Below are 18,585 nucleotides of genomic sequence, written 5' to 3'. Positions count from 1 at the left end.
GCTGCGCCAGCGATGCCGAAGACGGCGAACTCACTTTTGAAGAGTACGCGCTCTACGAGTCGGACGTGCCCGTTACCGGAATGTTGTCTGACGCCGACATTGTTGAAATGGCAGTGAACGACGACGGTGATCACGCTGACCAAGAACCACCTCGAGAAGTGCCGACAACTGCAGAAACAAGAAACCTGCTACGTTTGCTCCGCAACAAAGTTGAATGCAGCGGCGGCGAACAACGGCTCATGCGGTGCGTTCAGCAGCTCGAGGACGCTTTTCTCGCGCCGAATGCCAACGCCAAGCAGGCAAGCATCACCCAGTTCTTTTCAAAACAATAAAATTCAGTTTTTTCCTGGGAATTCTGCGTTTTTTGCAAAAGCTCCCCTCGTGCTGTGGGGCGTTTGTTAGCAGTGCTGGTTGTTACTGGCTCTTTCAGTGACCCGGTCACTGAAATTTTCGGCACTTTGCTTAACTCGAAACTCTGCTTATCTCGAAATTTTTCCCGGATTTTACAACTTCGAGTTAACGAGGGTTTACTGTATATCGTTCAAAGAGGCACGAAGGCGGGTAGCATACCTGCCAAAGAAAAGCTTTGCCGAAGTGGCGCGTCAGGGGGCAGCGTCACAACAGCCTCCGGTGGCTGTCCGACCCACAAGCAGTGAGTCGGCAGTCACGCCATCTGCCCCCGCGGCGGTTGCAGCTAGCGCTGCTCCGTCTACCCAGCAGACGGGGCCACCGACCCCGAAGGTGAGCGCAGCCGAGGCTGCCCCACTCTCCCCGGCCCCTTCCAGCGCTGGCAACAGCCGGCGCAGCCAAATTCCTCAGGGAGCCCCATCGACCTCCGCGCTGGTGGGCGCTGGGGTCTTGCCCTCCAAGGCGGGACTCTCTCTGAAAACTTCTCGCTCGCAAGAGCACGTGTCCGGCGCCTCACAAGAGGCAATGGACACAACACCTATCCTCAAGGCGCACCTAGCGCCTAAGGAGCGGCGAGGCTCCCTCGAACGCTCCAGGAAGGGCAAAACTCCCGTTACAGGGCCTCGAAAGGCTCTGTAATTTAATCATTGTAATTTCCATAATCACTACTTCTCTTTCTGTACACACAGCACCTACTGACCTCCAATATGGATACACAAATAATTCAATGGAATGTCAGAGGTCTTCTCAGAAACCTTGATGATGTGCAGGAACTTATACAAAAACACAACCCAAAAGTGCTGTGTTTACAGGAAACACATTTAAAAAACAAACACACAAACATTCTTCGACAGTATCTAACTTTTCGCAAAGATCGCGATGATGCCGTCGCATCATCGGGCGGTGTTGCCATAGTCACTCATAGAAGTATAGCTTGCCAACCTTTACAGCTACAAACGCCCCTTGAAGCAGTGGCGGTTCGAGCTGTCCTACTAAACAAACTCATCACTATTTGCTCGCTTTACATACCCCCGCATTACCAACTAAACAAACATGAATTTCAGTCCTTGATAGATCAATTGCCAGAGCCCTATGTTGTTCTTGGCGATCTCAATGCGCACAGCAGCCTGTGGGGAGACTCTCGTATCGATGCGCGAGGCCGTCTCGTTGAACAGTTCCTTTTTTCGTCCGGTGCGTGCCTACTAAATAAGAAAGAACCCACATATTACTCTCTTGCAAACAGAACCTTTTCGTCAATAGATCTTAGTATAGTTTCCGCGTCTATACTACTCGAACTCGAATGGGAAGTTACCAACAACCTTTACGGAAGCGACCACTTCCCTATACTGCTAAAAACACATAAAGAAAAAGAATGTCTACCACAGGCTCCTAGGTGGAAGATCGATACAGCCGACTGGGAGAAGTTCCGAAACTTAACTAGTATCTCATGGAATGACATGTCTTGTTTAGGAATTGATGCTGCTGTGCAGTATCTCACAGCCTTCATTATAGATATTGCATCTAAATGCATATCAGAAATAAATGGCTTGGCATACAAACGGCGTGTCCCGTGGTGGAACGACGATTGTAGGATCGCTCGTAAAAAACAGAACAAAGCGTGGGGGTTGCTACGAGCGTCTTCCACTGCGGAGAATCTTATTAACTTTAAGAAAATAAAGTCCCAGGGCAGGAGAACCCGCCGACAGGCTAGAAGAGAAAGTTGGGAGAAGTTTTTATCGAGTATAAATTCCTATACAGATGAGGCCAAAGTCTGGAACAAGGTACCTAATTGGGATAAGAGGGCGACAAACATATTCACTACCTCTAGTAAACACACAAGGCGATACACTAAAAGACCAGGCAGACTCACTTGGGGAGCACTTTGAGCGAGTGTCGAGCTCAACGCACTATTCCCAATCCTTTCTTAAACATAAAGAAATAGTAGAGCGTAAGCCAATCATACGAAAGTCTAGGCAGAATGAACCGTATAATCGGCCTTTCGGTATTGCCGAGTTGAGAGCTGCCTTGAACACATGTAAAAGCACTGCCCCGGGACCAGACAGAGTCATGTATGACATGATCAGACACCTACATACTGACGCACAAGTTACACTTCTTACACTATACAATACTATTTGGGCTTCGGGATACCTCCCATCCACATGGAAAGAAGCGATTGTGGTTCCTGTTCTAAAGCAGGGAAAAGACCCTTCCTTGGCGGCAAGTTACCGTCCGATAGCTCTAACTAATTGTCTGTGTAAGCTTTTTGAAAAAATTATTAATCGCAGACTTATACATTTCCTTGAGCTCAACAATATACTCGATCCTTATCAGTGTGGATTCCGAGAAGGGCGGTCCACAACCGATCATCTTGTGCGCATGGAAGGAAATATCCGTGATGCCTATATACATAAACAGTTTTTTCTATCGATATTCCTCGATATGGAGAAGGCATATGACACGGCATGGCGTTACGGGATCTTGCGAGACCTGTCGGAAATTGGCATCCGTGGAAATATGCTGAACACAATTGAAAGCTATTTGTCAAACCGTACCTTCCGGGTAAAAGTCGGCAATGAACTCTCACGTCCCTTTACGCAGGAAACTGGTGTTCCCCAGGGAGGCGTGCTCAGCTGCACTCTCTTTATCGTCAAGATGAACACGCTACGTACTTCACTACTACCTGCCATTTTTTACTCCGTATACGTAGACGATATACAAATAGGCTTCAAATCCTGCAACCTCACAGTATGCGAAAGACAGGTACAGCAGGGCTTGAACAAGGTTTCCAAGTGGGCAGACGAAAACGGATTTAAGGTCAACCCCCATAAAAGTTCTTGTGTTCTCTTCACAAGAAAGAGAGGCCTGCTCCCAGATCCTTGTGTAGAACTGGGCGGACAACAAATTCCTGTCAGCAAAGAACACAAATTCCTTGGTGTTATTCTTGACTCTAGGCTCACTTTCATTCCTCACATAAAACATCTTAAAGAAAAATGTCTAAAAACAATGAACCTACTTAAAATCCTATCCCACACATCATGGGGTAGCGACAGGAAGTGCCTGTTGAATCTTTACAGGAGCCTAGTTCGGTCACGAATAGACTATGGAGCCGCAGTATATCACTCTGCTGCCCCGAGCGCGCTAAAGATGTTAGACCCCGTACACCATCTGGGAGTCCGTCTGGCCACTGGCGCATTTAGAACAAGCCCTGTTGAAAGTCTGTATGTTGAGTCCGATGAGTGGTCACTCCATTTTCGGAGAACTTACATCAGCTTCAACTATTTTCTGAAAGTGCGCTCTAATAAGGAACATCCGTGTTTCACAACCGTTAACGACTTGACATGTGAAACACTTTTTCATAACAGACCCTCTGTGAGACTTCCTTTCTCACTGCGTGCAAGGGAACTTAGCAGGGAAATGGATGTCCCAGTTCTCGAACAACGCCTAATGCCTCCAGCTAAGCTAGTACCGCCCTGGGAGTGGCAGCTGATAGAGTGTGACACATCCTTTGTACAGGTCACAAAACATGCGCCAGAGACACATATCAAAATGCACTTCTTGGAGCTCCAGTACAAGTACTCGTGCACAGAGTTTTATACAGACGCTTCTAAGTCGCATGCCGGGGTGTCATACGCAGCCATTGGCCCATCCTTCTCGGAATCCGGTGTACTGCACCCTGAAACAAGCATATTTACGGCTGAGGCCCATGCACTATTGTCGGCTGTGAAACATATCAGAAAATCAAATATTCAAAAAAACAATTTTATTTACAGACTCCTTAAGCGTCGTAAAAGCCTTGAAGTCGCACTGTAAACACAGAAACCCCGTAATTACTGAGCTCTATTCCGTCCTCTGTAGAGCATATAGTATGTCTAACCAGCATGTCATTATATGCTGGGTGCCTGGACATAGGGGCATCGAGGGTAACGTTCTAGCAGACCAGATGGCCACATCAATTTCATTGCATACAGTCAGTCCTACTGCTTCGGTGCCTGTCACGGACCTGAAGCCTTTTCTAAGAAGGAAACTGCGAAACCACTGGCAACGTAAGTGGGACGCAGAAGTAAATAACAAACTGCACGTGATAAAGCCACAATTAGGTTTCTGGCCTCCTGTAACAAAATCCCGCAGGACAGATGTCCTATTCTGCCGTCTTAGAATAGGACACACTTTTGGAACACATAACTTCTTACTCACGGGAAACGAGCCTCCAACCTGTGGTAGGTGCGGGGAGAGGCTGACCGTCCTCCACGTCCTACTGGAGTGTCGGGAAGCCGAACCTGAAAGAAAAAAACATTTTCTCTTAGCGTACAGGCACCACATCCCCCTTCATCCTGCTATGTTACTTGGTCCAGAACCACTCTTTGACACCAACGCCGTCTTAGGTTTTTTGAAAGATGTTGTGTTGCATGTTATTAGCCCCATACGTTCGTAGCGCTTCCTCGCTCCAGAGGATGCCGCTGCGATAATTATTTTAAATAGCACGTGCCTCTAGGCCCTTGTGGTTCAAGGGCTCTGGCGAGGCTGTAGTGCTGTAAGCAATTTAACGTCTCGCATATTTTAAACAATGCACCATTCTTTTACGATGGATTTTAATCTTCACAGTCTTCGTCATTAATCATCGCCATAATTTTATAGCACGTAGATTTTACGCACTTTACAGCGACTATTTTTTAGGCCACTTTACAGCCAAGTCACATCTTCCATAATACCTCGTTAACACTACCATTCGTCATGGCGCTCTTTGGCCAAACCTGGCCCTTGCGCCATAAAACACTACACATCATCATCAATGGTTTGGAATGCTGCTTTCAAGACTTTCCACACCGCTCATGGACATACTGCACCATTGAACTTGAAGGATGACTATATTTTTTTTTTTTTTCTAAGCAGTTCGATTTCTTCCTGCCAGGTGGCAATTTTCAAACGTGCTCCTAAATTTTGCGATTGTCAAAGTAGAAAGCAAAAATGGCTGCCCGCTATTGATGGTTTGAAACTCAGCTTTCGAGACCTTCCATGCTGCTCATAGGCATACCACACCATCGGACTTGAAGGAGGAGAACTATACTTTTGTTTTCTGAGCAGTTAAATTTTTTTCGTGCCAGGCAGTGATTTTTGAACACTCTCCAAAGGTTTGCGATCGTCAAAGTAGAAAGAAAAAATTACTGCCTCTGGAAACGAAATGCACAGTTCGAAAGATAGCAGATCTCGTGATTTCACTGCGTCTGCGGCTGATTTTATTGATGGACTGAGCAGCAGCGAACCTGAGGATGCTACCTTTTCATAGGACTTTGACTCTGAGAGCGGCAATGACGTAAACCAGCCTGGAACATAGGCGGCCGCAGCCCGGCACGCCCAACTGTAGTGCTTGCAGTTAAATTTTTGTAGTGGAATACCCGTTCAAGCAGAATTTGTGATTTTTTTTCGGAGATAGTGCCTGTTAGATGGCAATACATTTTTTATATCATAATTTTTTTTACATATTTTTCTTTGTAGATACAAGCGTGTCCTTACAAACTTTCCTATTTTTATCCCACAATCATGATTCTGGCAGTTTATATCTTTTTTATGGCATTCATCTTGTTAATAAAAATTTTATGTTGAAAAGTGCATTCATTCTGCTTTTTGTTTACGCACAGTGAAACCACGCTAAACAGTAGTTGGCCAGAGCTCTGAAAAAGTACATACTAAATGGTAGTTCTGCTTAACCGAAATAGCGTGAGGCCGCCCACTTACCTGTCAAAGACAGAACTGAAAGGGGGGGAAAAAGCATGCAGTACTTATACACTTCGCGCAACAAAAGTGTTCGTTTAGTTTAATGCTGTGGGGGCCTAGCAGCAACGACAGCGGCCTTAAACTTAGCGAAGCTGTGAGGCAGCTTTTCAGCCAGCCCCCTCTTCTCGGCAAACACGTGCATGGCAGGTTCCATGTTGGCGTTGCATGTTCTCCATGCACACGGACAGTAGCGCTGCAGAAGTCGCAGGGCGGCTTTATTATTGCAGGTTGCCATTCTCATTGCGACGATTGCATTCACGAGGCCTACGTAACGCGCAGCTTCTGTCACTATCGGGCCTGAATCGCTCGTGCTGTCGCTTTTTATGTCGTCCTCATCACTGTCGCTAGTCAGCACTTCGGCAACAACAGAAGCAGTGATGGCGAAAAGTCGAACCTCGTAGCCGACATCTCTTCACGGTTGCAGCAGCGCTGCCAAGCAACTTCTTCGCATTCCAAATGACACACACCGTAGTCAACAGCAGATCCGTGTCGCGTACCAGCGCCGACTTCGTGTCACATTCAGTAGCACAAACTACGTCTAATTTTTCTTCTATGCTGAGCGCACGGCGTCTTTTTTTATCCAAGCTTCAGCATGACGCGAGTCCTTGTTTACACGACGCCACAATGCTCTCTGGCAAGGCGCCGAAATGATGTTGATATTGATGTGGCTTCACGCACAGGGCATCGGAGACGTTGTTCTGATCTCTGAGGCTTTTTGTTCTGAGGAAGGGAAAACGTGTTGTGAAGGGAACATTAAATTTTTAATTTTTTATGCTAGCTTAGCCTAGAATATGGAGGTTTTCAAGGATTCTATGATTTTTTTATAATTGACTGTGAATATTTGGTTTGGGCAAGGTGACAGCAGAAAGGCAAAAAGAATGGGCTTGGGTGACTGTTGTCATCACCCCATTTCAAAGGGATGCTTGCGTTGCAGCAACCATCTACAGTGCCACCTCTTGTAGCTGTATCACGGAAAAACAATGTGGCTCCTACTGTTGCGTTAATTTACAGGGTAGGTTTATGTTGAGGGGTCGCAAAAATGTCTAGTGCACCTCCACCTAACAAGCATTGTAAAGATAGTGGTCCACTGCACATTTGTGGTAATGATGGCTATAAGTGCTGATTTCACCTTACTGGGAGGTCTGCATAATGCTAGGGCACCTAATCTGCAGGTGACTAAACAGGAACGTCCAAACTTTATTTGGCTTATCATAGAATTTCTTTGATAAAGATTGTGTATTGCTCTTGCAAAGCGATTTATGTATCTGCACAGGATTGTTAGTATTGTAAATCCAAAAGGTGGCAAAATTACATGGCCTTGATGCGCTGTGAATTTTCACAGTTGCATAATTGGGTGCAGTTAAAGCGCTAATTTTTATTACTGATGAGATAGGCTAGCTGATGCGCAATATAATTTTGTTCTTGTGCCGTGTAAACACACACTGTGCTTCATAGGCGCAGTCGCGACGAACTGTGTTCTGAGTAGAATATGTTGCTGGGCTGGTTGGTTCAAGTCTAGGGGGTACATAGCACGACGTGGAAATAAGGACTTGGTAGGAGGGAGTGAGAACACTTACTTGCTTAGCGCTTGCTTTTTTCTTTCTGTTTCTTTCTCTGTTCTTGGTGTTGTCGTACCACAGAAAACTTCTGTCACACACTTGGTCCTGCTCCTTTACCTTGTGCAGATGCAAAGTCTGAATGCAGACCTTGCATGGACCTTGTATAAAACTGTTCAGATTTGCATATGCTTGTCCCTCTTTGTTGCTGTGAACAGACCCGGTCAGCCACAGCCACATCGAGTTCAAGCCTCTCCCCCCTGGTGGACGTTGGGGGCAATACGGCTGCATCCGGAGCATCGTCCTCCCCACGGGGAGGCAGGGCATCCCCACGGTCCCGAGCCAGTCCCCGCACACCTCCACTCGGAGGGGCTCAGGTGCTGTCGGACCAGTCGGACAGCGCGGCCCACGCTGGGGACGGTAAAGGTGAGCTGAATTTGCGCCCATATTATCTAGCCAATGTGCGTGGCATCGCCCGCTCAATGCTGGCTGTTTCTTTACCTGGCTAATGCACACGAGATCAACTGCTCAAATGATGGCTGTTTCTTTCGAAAGCTGGCCACATGTGTTAACAGGCTGACCCTGCTACAATCCTTGAAAGTGTGAATACTAGAATATCACTGAATCGAATAGTGAACGTTTGACTAATTCTGTTTGCGAATTGAATATGTACTATCCGATTTTCCGAATATTCAGTAGAGTTGGTCTTGAGACCCATGCGTTTGCCACCTGCCGCGTGCACCATGGAGCCCCTCGTGCTCGATGGCGGCCAAGCGAGCATTTCGCTTGGTTTTCAGCGCAAATGGATTGCCTCACGTATGGGCCGCCGTGGCTGACGCAGTAGCGGACCTTGGCACTGCGAGTGCTCCCCGCTAATATGGAGATCGCACACGCACAGTGCCCGAACACCTCAATTTGCGCCGTATCGTCTGGGGTCATGTCTGTCGCTACAAGGCTTGTCCGGATAGACAAGACCGATCGATATGATAATGTGACATGGACATAGGGCCTCTTTGATTTTCTACTTCTGGCTACCTGTGGGCTGCCAGAGCCAGCCAGAGCGCCTTTGATTTTCTATGGTTGCTCCTCCCATCGCACGACGCACTTCTGCCAGATATTCGTTTTACTCGGGCTGGACAGTTCTGGCTATACCCGCAGGCTGCCAGAACCAGCCAGGACAGTTTTGGTCTGGCTGCACTCTGAAAATTCTCTGGCTAGCAGACTACAAAAAGAGGCGATGAGTGCTCACCACCATCTTTGTGGGGACTGGGCGGATTGCAACGCGGGCGCTTGAGGACCTTTACCTCACCCTGCCAGCTGCATGGCTACGGTCACTTTCGGATTTCCTTACTTCCAGCATTATCTTTCTTAGGTTCGACCGTACCGTTCTGCCTTGCAACACAGTACGATAAGAGCGGTGGCGCACCATTTCTAGCTTTTCGTGTGTCTTTGTGCGGCCGTGAACAGCGCACCGTGCTGTCATGCGTGCGTGCTATCTGCATTGTGCTACGTACAAGTTGCAGAGGATCATTTCCATATATTGCGATGCCTTTTCGGTTCCTCTTTCTCTGGTGGTATCCCTTTTCACGCCTCTCGTATATATGTGGTGACATCATTTTTTTTCTGAGTTAGCAAAGGCATTGCAGCTGTGCCAGTGTTAGCTCCGTCTCCTCGTCGTATATATGGGTGGCAGCTCGAAACCGACGTGTTCTAAACTAGACCATTGATGTTAAAGGAATGTGCTTGTTGAGTAATGACTACACATACATTAGTTTATCATTGTTATGATCGTGACCAATACTGTTTTTCATGTGAAACTTACCACTGGTCACAGGCGGCGTGCATTTTCGTATGCCAGCCGTATCCCTAGCTCCTTCGGAACAGGAGCAGAAGAGAAGCACCATTTCTGAAATAGAAGCCCAAGCAGGACGGCACGAAATTTTATGTGTATACATAAGCCACACCTGATATCCTGCTTTTTCGTGTCTTGTCAAATGATGACAAAACACCAACTCATCAATGTCACCCGTGGGTGATGTGATCGCTGTGAGCAGGCATCCTCAAGCGATTGCTTTAGGGAATACAATCGCTTATGTGCATTTTCCCATCTTGCATCGGTCACGTCGGAGGCCAAATGTTGCGCTGTGCAATGTGAGGTGCCCTATGCGCATCCTGTGCCGACTCCTGTGGAATTTCACAAAGGTGATCATCTCCCCGAGTGAAACTGTATAGTTTGAAGCTGGCAATGCATGCCCGACTACGCCAATGCTGCACTAGTCTCACTGACAGCGGCCACACTGGCAGCTTGTTTACGTTAATTCCGCGGCCAGCTGTCCTGGCATTTGATTTTGCAAACTTCGGGCAGTTTCGGGTTGTCTTGGGATCCCAGCCCACGTGACTTCCCGTCAGGACCTAGCTGGCTGCCCTCTGGCACGACGGTTTGTGACCTGTTACCACATTGACCATCAGTGAATTTTTGTCATGGTCACAGTGCCTAGGCTATTAAGCCTAATCAGTGTTGCTTCATTGGGCATTGGCGACTAAAGTTAACGGTTTGGGGCCGAATCAGCACAGATCTATTAGCAGCAGCTGCACGATACTCTAAAAGCAGACAATCTGCAACGAGGAGGAGGAGGAGAAGTAGCAAGCATCCTGTGAACTTTGTGGGGTCTCTCACGCCCGTACTCTTGGGACAAAGGAACGACAAAACAGTAGTGCAAACAGTCACAAGGGCATTTATTGCACCTTTCATAGATCAATGCCTGCTAGCCGAGTTGCTATCCACAAAACATGCCGATGGGCGCACAACAAATCTAGAAGTCCGACTCACCGCGACCGGATAGCGGGCGAATATGTTCGCCCCATGCTGGATCCCAACGCCTAGTCGTTCGCGCGTACTGTCACGCGAACGGTGGCGCATTCCAAGGCAGCCACGCGAGACGGTCTCGCAGAAGCATGGGTCGGCGCACGCGCGGCACAGCACGTCCGTACCGCTTACTGTCCCGAATCCAAGAGGCAGCGCCTTCCGCTCCCGCACCCAAGTAACCCCGCCGGTAGCAGCGCAACACTCGCGCCATCTCTCGCGCTGCGCTTCAACCACATCGACCGCCGTGGGCGTCACGCAGGCCACGCGGCGAAGCGGGATTGCAGGAGATGGGGAAAACAAGATATCTGGGGACGCACGAGCGTCGCGCATCCCCACAACTTGCCATGACCCTCCAGATTTCAGATTCTTTGGCAGGGATCAAATCGTGCCGAACCTTACAATGAAACAGTGCAGACAGCCCTGCTCTTTACTGTCTGTGCCGGCTATGCGCACAGTGGTGATTGAGTCACGTGATGTGTGATCCATTCATCTATCTAGCAGGTTGGCCTTACGATAACCCACCTGCCATAAAGTCGGGAAGCCCTTCTCTATTTTACAGAAAAACTGGAAAGAAAACTTTCTGTGCAATACTAAATATGATTCCCACAAAACACAGGTCAACTGTTCAACTGAGAACGTTATTAGTATTCATTACAGCAGAGTGTCATTAATTCATTAGTTTCAGAGGAAAAAAAAGAGAGCACTTGATTCTGTCCAACAGACGTATTATTGATAAAAATATTTCCAAACCTTTACATACTACAACTGAGCTGTAATCAGTGCTGGCATACTAACTTGGTGTTCCGTTTAATGAGTGCAGACTGTTCTGCATATCTCGATTTCCGTGTACCTATGTTACTGATAGCTTGCTAGATTCTTGTTATGCAATGCTAGATTTCTGGCACATGCAATACCGTATTTTCTTGCCCAGAATTTGTAAGCATGAAATTTTGTAATGATGTTTATGATATTCTGCATTCAATTCGATACTTAGCTTTTCTTTTTTTTTTCTTGATTCAATTCCGTAGTCGATTCAAAATCTACTGTGCGGTATTCACACACCCCAATTTTTCTCACTTTATAGCCACTTGAGAAAAAGATTGCAGTACCTTTTTTTTTTTTTTCGAAATCGGTCACTGAAGATGTTGAATATAATTTTTTTTAAAGTGACCCTCATTGGAGTAATGACAGCATTCCACGGTGCATCACTGACAATAGTATCGCCGTAAATATTAATGATATTTCTTTCACTTCTGCGCTGAGAATGCTCATGAGTTAGCAGTGGTGTCTGCGTTTTTTGCCTGTGCTGTGGTGAATCCGCCTAAGGTAAATGACATTGTCGCAGCTCAGGTTGTTTGGATGCTCACTGCAATCTGTTATCATAGTGGGATATTGGGTCTGTAAAATATCAATTAGTTTTGCTTGTTTAGTACACACTAAAGACCATAACAATGTTCAAGCAGGACAGGCACATCATAGCAAAAGTATTGCAGTAATCAATGCAATGTATGGGCATACACATTACAGAAAAAAAATTGTCATCAATACATTAGAATAGTGCCATTAGCAATGACAACACAGAAGATGCAGGAACATGAGCAAGAAGGTACCCAAAGAATGTAGAAACAAATACTGCAGTCTACCCTCTTAAAAAAGTTTGCACACAAAAGTAGCGAGCACTGTGTTTTCAAGAAATGAAATGCAACCGAGGCAGACGATTACTTTTGTAGGACAAATATACACCCCAAAAGGTGCAACTGTTTTAAGAGTGCAACTTACTTGTAACGATTCCAGATATATAACGATTTATCAGCTATAGCGACTACATTTCACTGCATTTACGATTTTTCAACCCTTTCTGTAGAAACTGCGCCCAGATATAACGAACATTCTCAACAGTAACGTACGGTTACAATGAACGCTTCAAAACTGGTCGCGATGAAAGGAGGTCGCACGTGAAGTTCCAAAGCACGGAATCACAACAGAAGTCGATGCACAGCAGTCGAATAGCGGCGAAGATACGAATGCCGAGATATGTGAGCAGCGTGCGCAGATTCCAGGAGCTGCACTAGAAGTCACCCGCCTTCAACCGTGCTGGGGTTGCCGTGCTTCAAAGCATGTCTCCAGATGCTTCAGGGCAAAGGGAGAACGGCGGCCGTGATAGCACACGCCGGTGCTATTGCAGAGGCCACGATGGCAACACTTGGGTTTTTGCATAGTTCTCCGTGCGGCACAGTGTGCAATCTTGGATGTCACGATAGCAACACCCTCATTTAGAGTCGGCAGATCTTACAATGCCGTTATCAGGAGACCGTGGTTAATCTGCGCTTTGTTTGCTTCGTTACTGATAAACATCATGATAGCATTCTACGTTTCGCACTTTGCATTATTTCGCCTGAAGCAACGTGGAAAATGTAACTTTGTGGCTCCCGGGATGCATGTGGCTGACGCTGCAGCTGTGACAGCGAGACCTTAGCAAAATGCCGGCATGCTGCAGCAGTTCCAGCCAACTAGAACACTTTACTATCATTCCAAATCCACTCGTGTCCCACTAATAGTAATATATATAACAAGCTCTCAGAAAAAAAAAAAAGAATGGTGGCAGCTGCATTCTTTAGGTGACGTTTCTAACGAAAACTTTGAGCTAGGTGCTGGAAAATGCCGAGGACAACAATGTAACACCCAGTTGAACCTCACAATAATGAAATTGCCGAGGGACGCGAAAAAATATTCCCTTTTGTGAGAATTTTGTTGTTTCGAAATGAGACAACACAAATAGGTAATGTGTTGCAGAACGAAACTATACTGTCAAAATTCCGTTAGCCTACTTTGGCAAGCTTTGCTCGAGGATGCAGAACAACATTTCCAACAATACAAAGTGCACCGCATGCGTCGATCAGCAGTGGCAGCACTGCTTTGGAGCAGTATTCTCAGTCGCAATGGTGTTGGGCTGTTTAGCACGAGCTTGCGGGATCGAATCCCATCCATGGCTGCCGCACTTCGATGGGGCGAAAACACCCGTGTGCATATATTTAGGTGCACATTAAAGAACCCCAAGTGGTCCAAATTTCTGGAGTCTTCCACTACAGCATACCTCATAATCAGAACATGGTTTTGGCATGTAAAACCCCATAACTTTTTTTTTTAGTATTGTCGGTCAACTCCTTTTGGAGATAGGATTGCTTTTGCAAGATTTTGCATAACTAGGCACCGGATGCTGAGCAACAATGCTCCACACTTGCAGCAGCATTTCTCCAGTGCATGCTGTCGCCCGTACGTGCCAATGCGTCCAGTGCCAAGTGCAAAAGGGATCGTATCTCCTATACCCGAAGGCAGTCGACAGAGATTATGGCCCCTCCGCACAAATGTACGTCTGGCACCGAATCTGCACGTGATGCCTGTCTGGTGGCACCAAAACCAGTGTTCTTGAAACAAGGGGTGCATGTTCCCAGACAATCGCTCAATTGCGGCTCGATGCATGGCACTCCATGCTGCGACTGCCACTTCAAGCGGCATAAACAATTCCATGCGGGTGGAACGTTGATTTCCTTGTCTTTGCTACATTTTTCTGACCAAGGTGCACATTATGCACTGCACTAGGCGTGCAAAAACTGTCATCACATGTCGGTAGCAACGTGCGATCAACAAACAAGATGGTGGCCATGACGTGTTTCCGGCACACACAATCGCTTTTGGCACTTGGCTGTTGTAAAAAAAATTGGCACCACCCATGCAAGTGTAGCGTAGTGATATTTCAGACTTTTAGGGCAAAGCAATCGCATTTGAGCACATATTGGAGGCCTGCTAGCCTTGCGAAAGTAGCTTGTGCAGGGTTGTGTTCCGGAAAATTTGTTGATGGGGGATTGTAGTACAGCAACATTTCGTTGTCGAGAGGCACTGAATGCATGGACTCCTATGTGTGTTCACCGGGGATACGAAAATATTCTATTGTCGCAAGAATTTCGTTGTCATCGTGGGTTTCGACTGGAATTTTTTTTAAATGTGATTTTCAGACCAAAACATTAACGAATAGTAACTGCCATGGCCAGCTTCAATGTCATTAAATTTTATGCATTTTGAAGGGCGAGTCCACATATAAGGAACTACTGATACAATGACCACTTTTTGCGGAACTGTCAAATTCATTACAAATGGGTTCAACTGTGCTGGGTGTTTAACCAAAAAATGGCTGTGGCTTAGCTAAGGTTAAGCCCAGGATGCGAAGCATACTAGCCTTTATTTTAACGCGACAGCGTTAAGGAGCTCGTGTCGCAGAAAAGCCGGTGTCGTCGGCGTCGGCTCAGGCGTGCGTCGCTTGCTCAGGCACACATTTCGTTGTCGCGCCGAACGCTGCGTTGCTCGATGCTCACCGCGTCCGATGCGGGGCGCGTAGTCGCTGCGCCGTAGCCCATTGTCTTACACCCCTTGGCGGGTCGACGGGAACGCTGTCGCGTTCCACTCTTGAAGGCGAAGCTACGCGGCCGTGCGCGGCGCAGCAAGGAAGAGCGTGGTTGTGCGGCTAGTATGTTTCGCATAATAAGGTACTCTGTACTGATTCCTCTCAACTATTCCATGCGATGTGACTAATGCTTCACTTGGTATACAACACTATCCTCCGTTCAGCGATGAGCTGGCATCGACAAGAGACGTCAAACTTTTATACACACTGCACATGTTTTCATGCAGTTCGCACAATCCATAGCCATAAGTGCTTTTTGAGCCCTTTTGTCTGCCACTTGCTTCATGGAAGAGTAGCAGCATTGCAAAGAGACCAGAAAGTGACTAGTGTAGCAGCAACAAATGGTGCTATACCTCCGGAGGACAGAACAGAAACGTGATGCCACATATGACGTGTTGTTTCTCGGCCTTCTGCTGATGCGCGTGTGGATTGTCCGTGTTGGCATGCAGATCTGAGCCCCAAGGCAGGCAGCTCGGGCCTCTCTAAGGCTCGGGACAACTTGCAGCAGCCATCCTCGGTGAGCTCGCCACACTTGCAGCTGCAGGAGGAAGGCTTCTCCCTGATCGAGACGGCCTCCTTCCTCAACCACCTGCCACCATCCATGTTTGGTGAGCGTTTAAACGCACAGTCCGTCAGCATCACCTACTGACAGGAGTAAAGAGGTTTAGTTTAACACTAGCACAATATCGGGGTCAATGGAAATAGCATTACCGTTCCGTAAACTGACTTTGCAGATAGCAAGTTTTAGTATAGTTTGATAAGATTGCTTACATCTCGCGAACGCTATCCAGTTGCGCTTTTAATTTTGCATGCATGTCGCCACATAAATGATTTTATTTATTACCCAAGTTTTGTGAGTGCATGCAAAAAGTGTGAGCAGAACCACAATGACAGCCAGGAGTGCATTGTATTTGTACTTTTCATTCCTGCCGATCGGCAGGTCCCTGAAAATCCTTCGACAAAACGACGGTAGTAAGCGCAGAGACCTAAGAAGCATTGTACTACCTTCTTGTCAGTTGGGCGTAAGAACTCTGCGACGGCAGCTAGCTTCTCAGGGTCTGACCGAACACCGCGGGAGCTGACTACGTGCCCGAGAAACTTGCGCTCCTGAAAGCCAAAATGACATTTCTCAGGCTTGATAGTCAGATTTGCTTTGCTAATTGCGATGAGTTCGTGCTTGAGTCGTCCTATATGTTCATCAATTGTTCTCGAAAGCACCACAACGTCGTTTAAGTAGACCAAGCACATCTGCCATTTCAGTCCAGAGAGAACAGTACCCATCATCCTCCCGATCAGTGGTGAAATTGGTACAACACAGCTGTTGCGCCTAGCTCTTGACCTTGCCGATAGGTGCCGCTACCATCCCAGAAATTTTTCTCGTTAGGCCTCAAAGCATTCCAAATGAAAACTGATACACAAAATTCAGCATAGTTATACATAATACTTTTGTTATCAAAGTAGCCTGAGACTAAGCAAAAGCCATTTTACACTCATTTGCTACAAAGTGAATTTTACAACAATAATGCCAAATTCAGTTTGGGGTGGGTAGACAAGACCGTCGCCATGTTTCCACACTATTTACGTAAACCACTCATAGCTGCTAACGTTAAACCTGAAAAATAGCGTTCATACACTGAATGTCATTGCTTGTTAGGGTTCTGTGCATTAAGATGTTTGCTAATTGCCGATATGGTCTGCAGTGACATTTTATCTTTCAAGCATTGCGTTTCTTTTTTTTCTTTTCTTTTTTTTCTGCCCGAAGCGACATAGACAACAGTTTTATTCTTCTTGTGTGGATGACGTGCAGTCACTATCCGAGACCATGACGTCCGAGACCTTCGCAGAATGGCAGCACATTGTAGTAGCTTTGGAAGAGTACACTTCCGGTCTAACTCGGATGCGTCGCTCTCTTGTGCAGAATACAATCATGTCCCGCTGGTAGTTACATATATTACAAGCTCTCTATAAATATATGGCAGCTGCGCTTGCAGTTTCAAAATGACAGTTGATTGGAACTGTGCACCATTTTGAAAGAGCTATACGAAGTCTTTCGTTCTTTAGAATAGGAAATTTGCAGCTAGGTGTAGGAACGCACCGGGAAAAAAATGACAATGTAAATCTGGTTTTTGCAACAAAGTGCTGCTGAATTGTAAATGCTGATGCCAGCTTCAGTGCAATTGCCTATGGGCAGGTTCATATACAACAAACTACTGATATGACTACCACTTTTCATGGAATTGAGTTCGTTATATATGGGTTTCACTATAACAATAAATGGAGGTGTTACAAAACTAAAGAAGGTGGTCAAGAATATCATATTACTATTATTGTTATTAATATGTGAACTTGGGATATGCCTATCTTTCGCCTCATACTTGGGCAAAAAACTAAAACATACAAAGCTATAATGTATTCAGCATGTGCTGGCCTTTAGTGAACAAAAGCGTACTGCTTTTTGCTAGCATTGTTTAAATGAATACTACAACGGCTCCGTACATAATATTTGTAAATCGTGGTAATGAGCTAGGAATCAAATTAATGCAGCACTGATGTTTCTGTGCATTACAAACGGTAGCTGCGATGCGGAGGCAATGCTTGCCTAACTACCGTAAATACCAGAAAATAGGTCGAACTTTGCAAAAAGTTGTCGCAAAAAGTCGACCCCCACATTATATACCAGTCATTTTTACTGGTTTGTACAGTGCAGTCCACTTATAACAATATCAAGAATAAAGACAAATTCAGTCATTATAACCAATTATTGCTATATCTAAATTGTCGGGAAAAAAAAAGAAAAAGAAAAGTGGCCGAACATCCCTTCATAGCTCTGAAACCAAATTTGTTACTTACGATAAAAAATGATATAGAAAATAGGCTGTGAAAAATAAAATGTTTATTTATAGTACCTCTAAACAGGGTGTCAAGTGTTAGGCATGGTGAATTAGTCAGAATTCTGCACTTGCCTTCGTGGAAGTTGCAGGTTCATAACCATGGTGTGCATTGTGTGCAGCGGCTGCGCGAAGACTGGCAGCTATAATTTAGCGTGCATGAAATCAATGAGCGACTCTGTCGATGACCGGGCAGTTTGTGTGAACGATTGGGTCAGTGTCAAAGACGGGCCACTGTGAATCTCGTCGTCACTGCCGCTGCTGTCGTCGCCTCCGTCGCACAACGCCGCCGTCTGTCACGACCATGATTGCCCCGTCGAAGATTCTTCGCAGAATGAGGCAGCACTATCTGCACTCAGCAACTCCTCCATCAAAGTGCCACTTATCGGTAGTAACGACGTGCTCCCAGAGTTCGGAAATGTCAGCTGCTGCTACCGTGTTGTTTTCACATGTGGGGAGTTTCACCCTGGAGCACAAAGCCTGCAGTTTCCATTCATTGGTATGGTCACTGATTCTAGCCTCCATGATCGTGGCTCTCGCAGTTTTCAGAATCGTCGATATCATCAACTGGGAAAATGTACGTAACTGGAACCTATCAACGAGGTCCAACTGTATAAGGAAGAGCATCACACC

General features: G+C 46.4%; 1 protein-coding gene across 2 annotated transcripts in view; it reads left to right on the top strand.

Moving 5' to 3' along the window:
- LOC135916281 (OTU domain-containing protein 5-B-like) overlaps positions 1 to 18,585 on the top strand; it is a 58,832-nt gene that overhangs the window by 29,214 nt on the left and 11,033 nt on the right. The window contains exons 6-7 of one of the 2 annotated variants that reach the window (XM_065449606.2): positions 7,958 to 8,165; positions 15,514 to 15,672. In XM_065449606.2, the coding sequence (XP_065305678.1) occupies positions 7,958 to 8,165; positions 15,514 to 15,672 (367 nt within the window). The remainder of the gene's footprint in view (positions 1 to 7,957; positions 8,166 to 15,513; positions 15,673 to 18,585) is intronic. The other variant, XM_065449607.2, reaches the window with a different exon arrangement.

The sequence above is a fragment of the Dermacentor albipictus genome, chromosome 6, assembly GCF_038994185.2.
Source record: "Dermacentor albipictus isolate Rhodes 1998 colony chromosome 6, USDA_Dalb.pri_finalv2, whole genome shotgun sequence".
Taxonomy (NCBI): domain Eukaryota; kingdom Metazoa; phylum Arthropoda; class Arachnida; order Ixodida; family Ixodidae; genus Dermacentor; species Dermacentor albipictus.
Note: the sequence above shows the minus strand (reverse complement) of the source record. Positions and strands in the feature narration are given on the sequence as shown.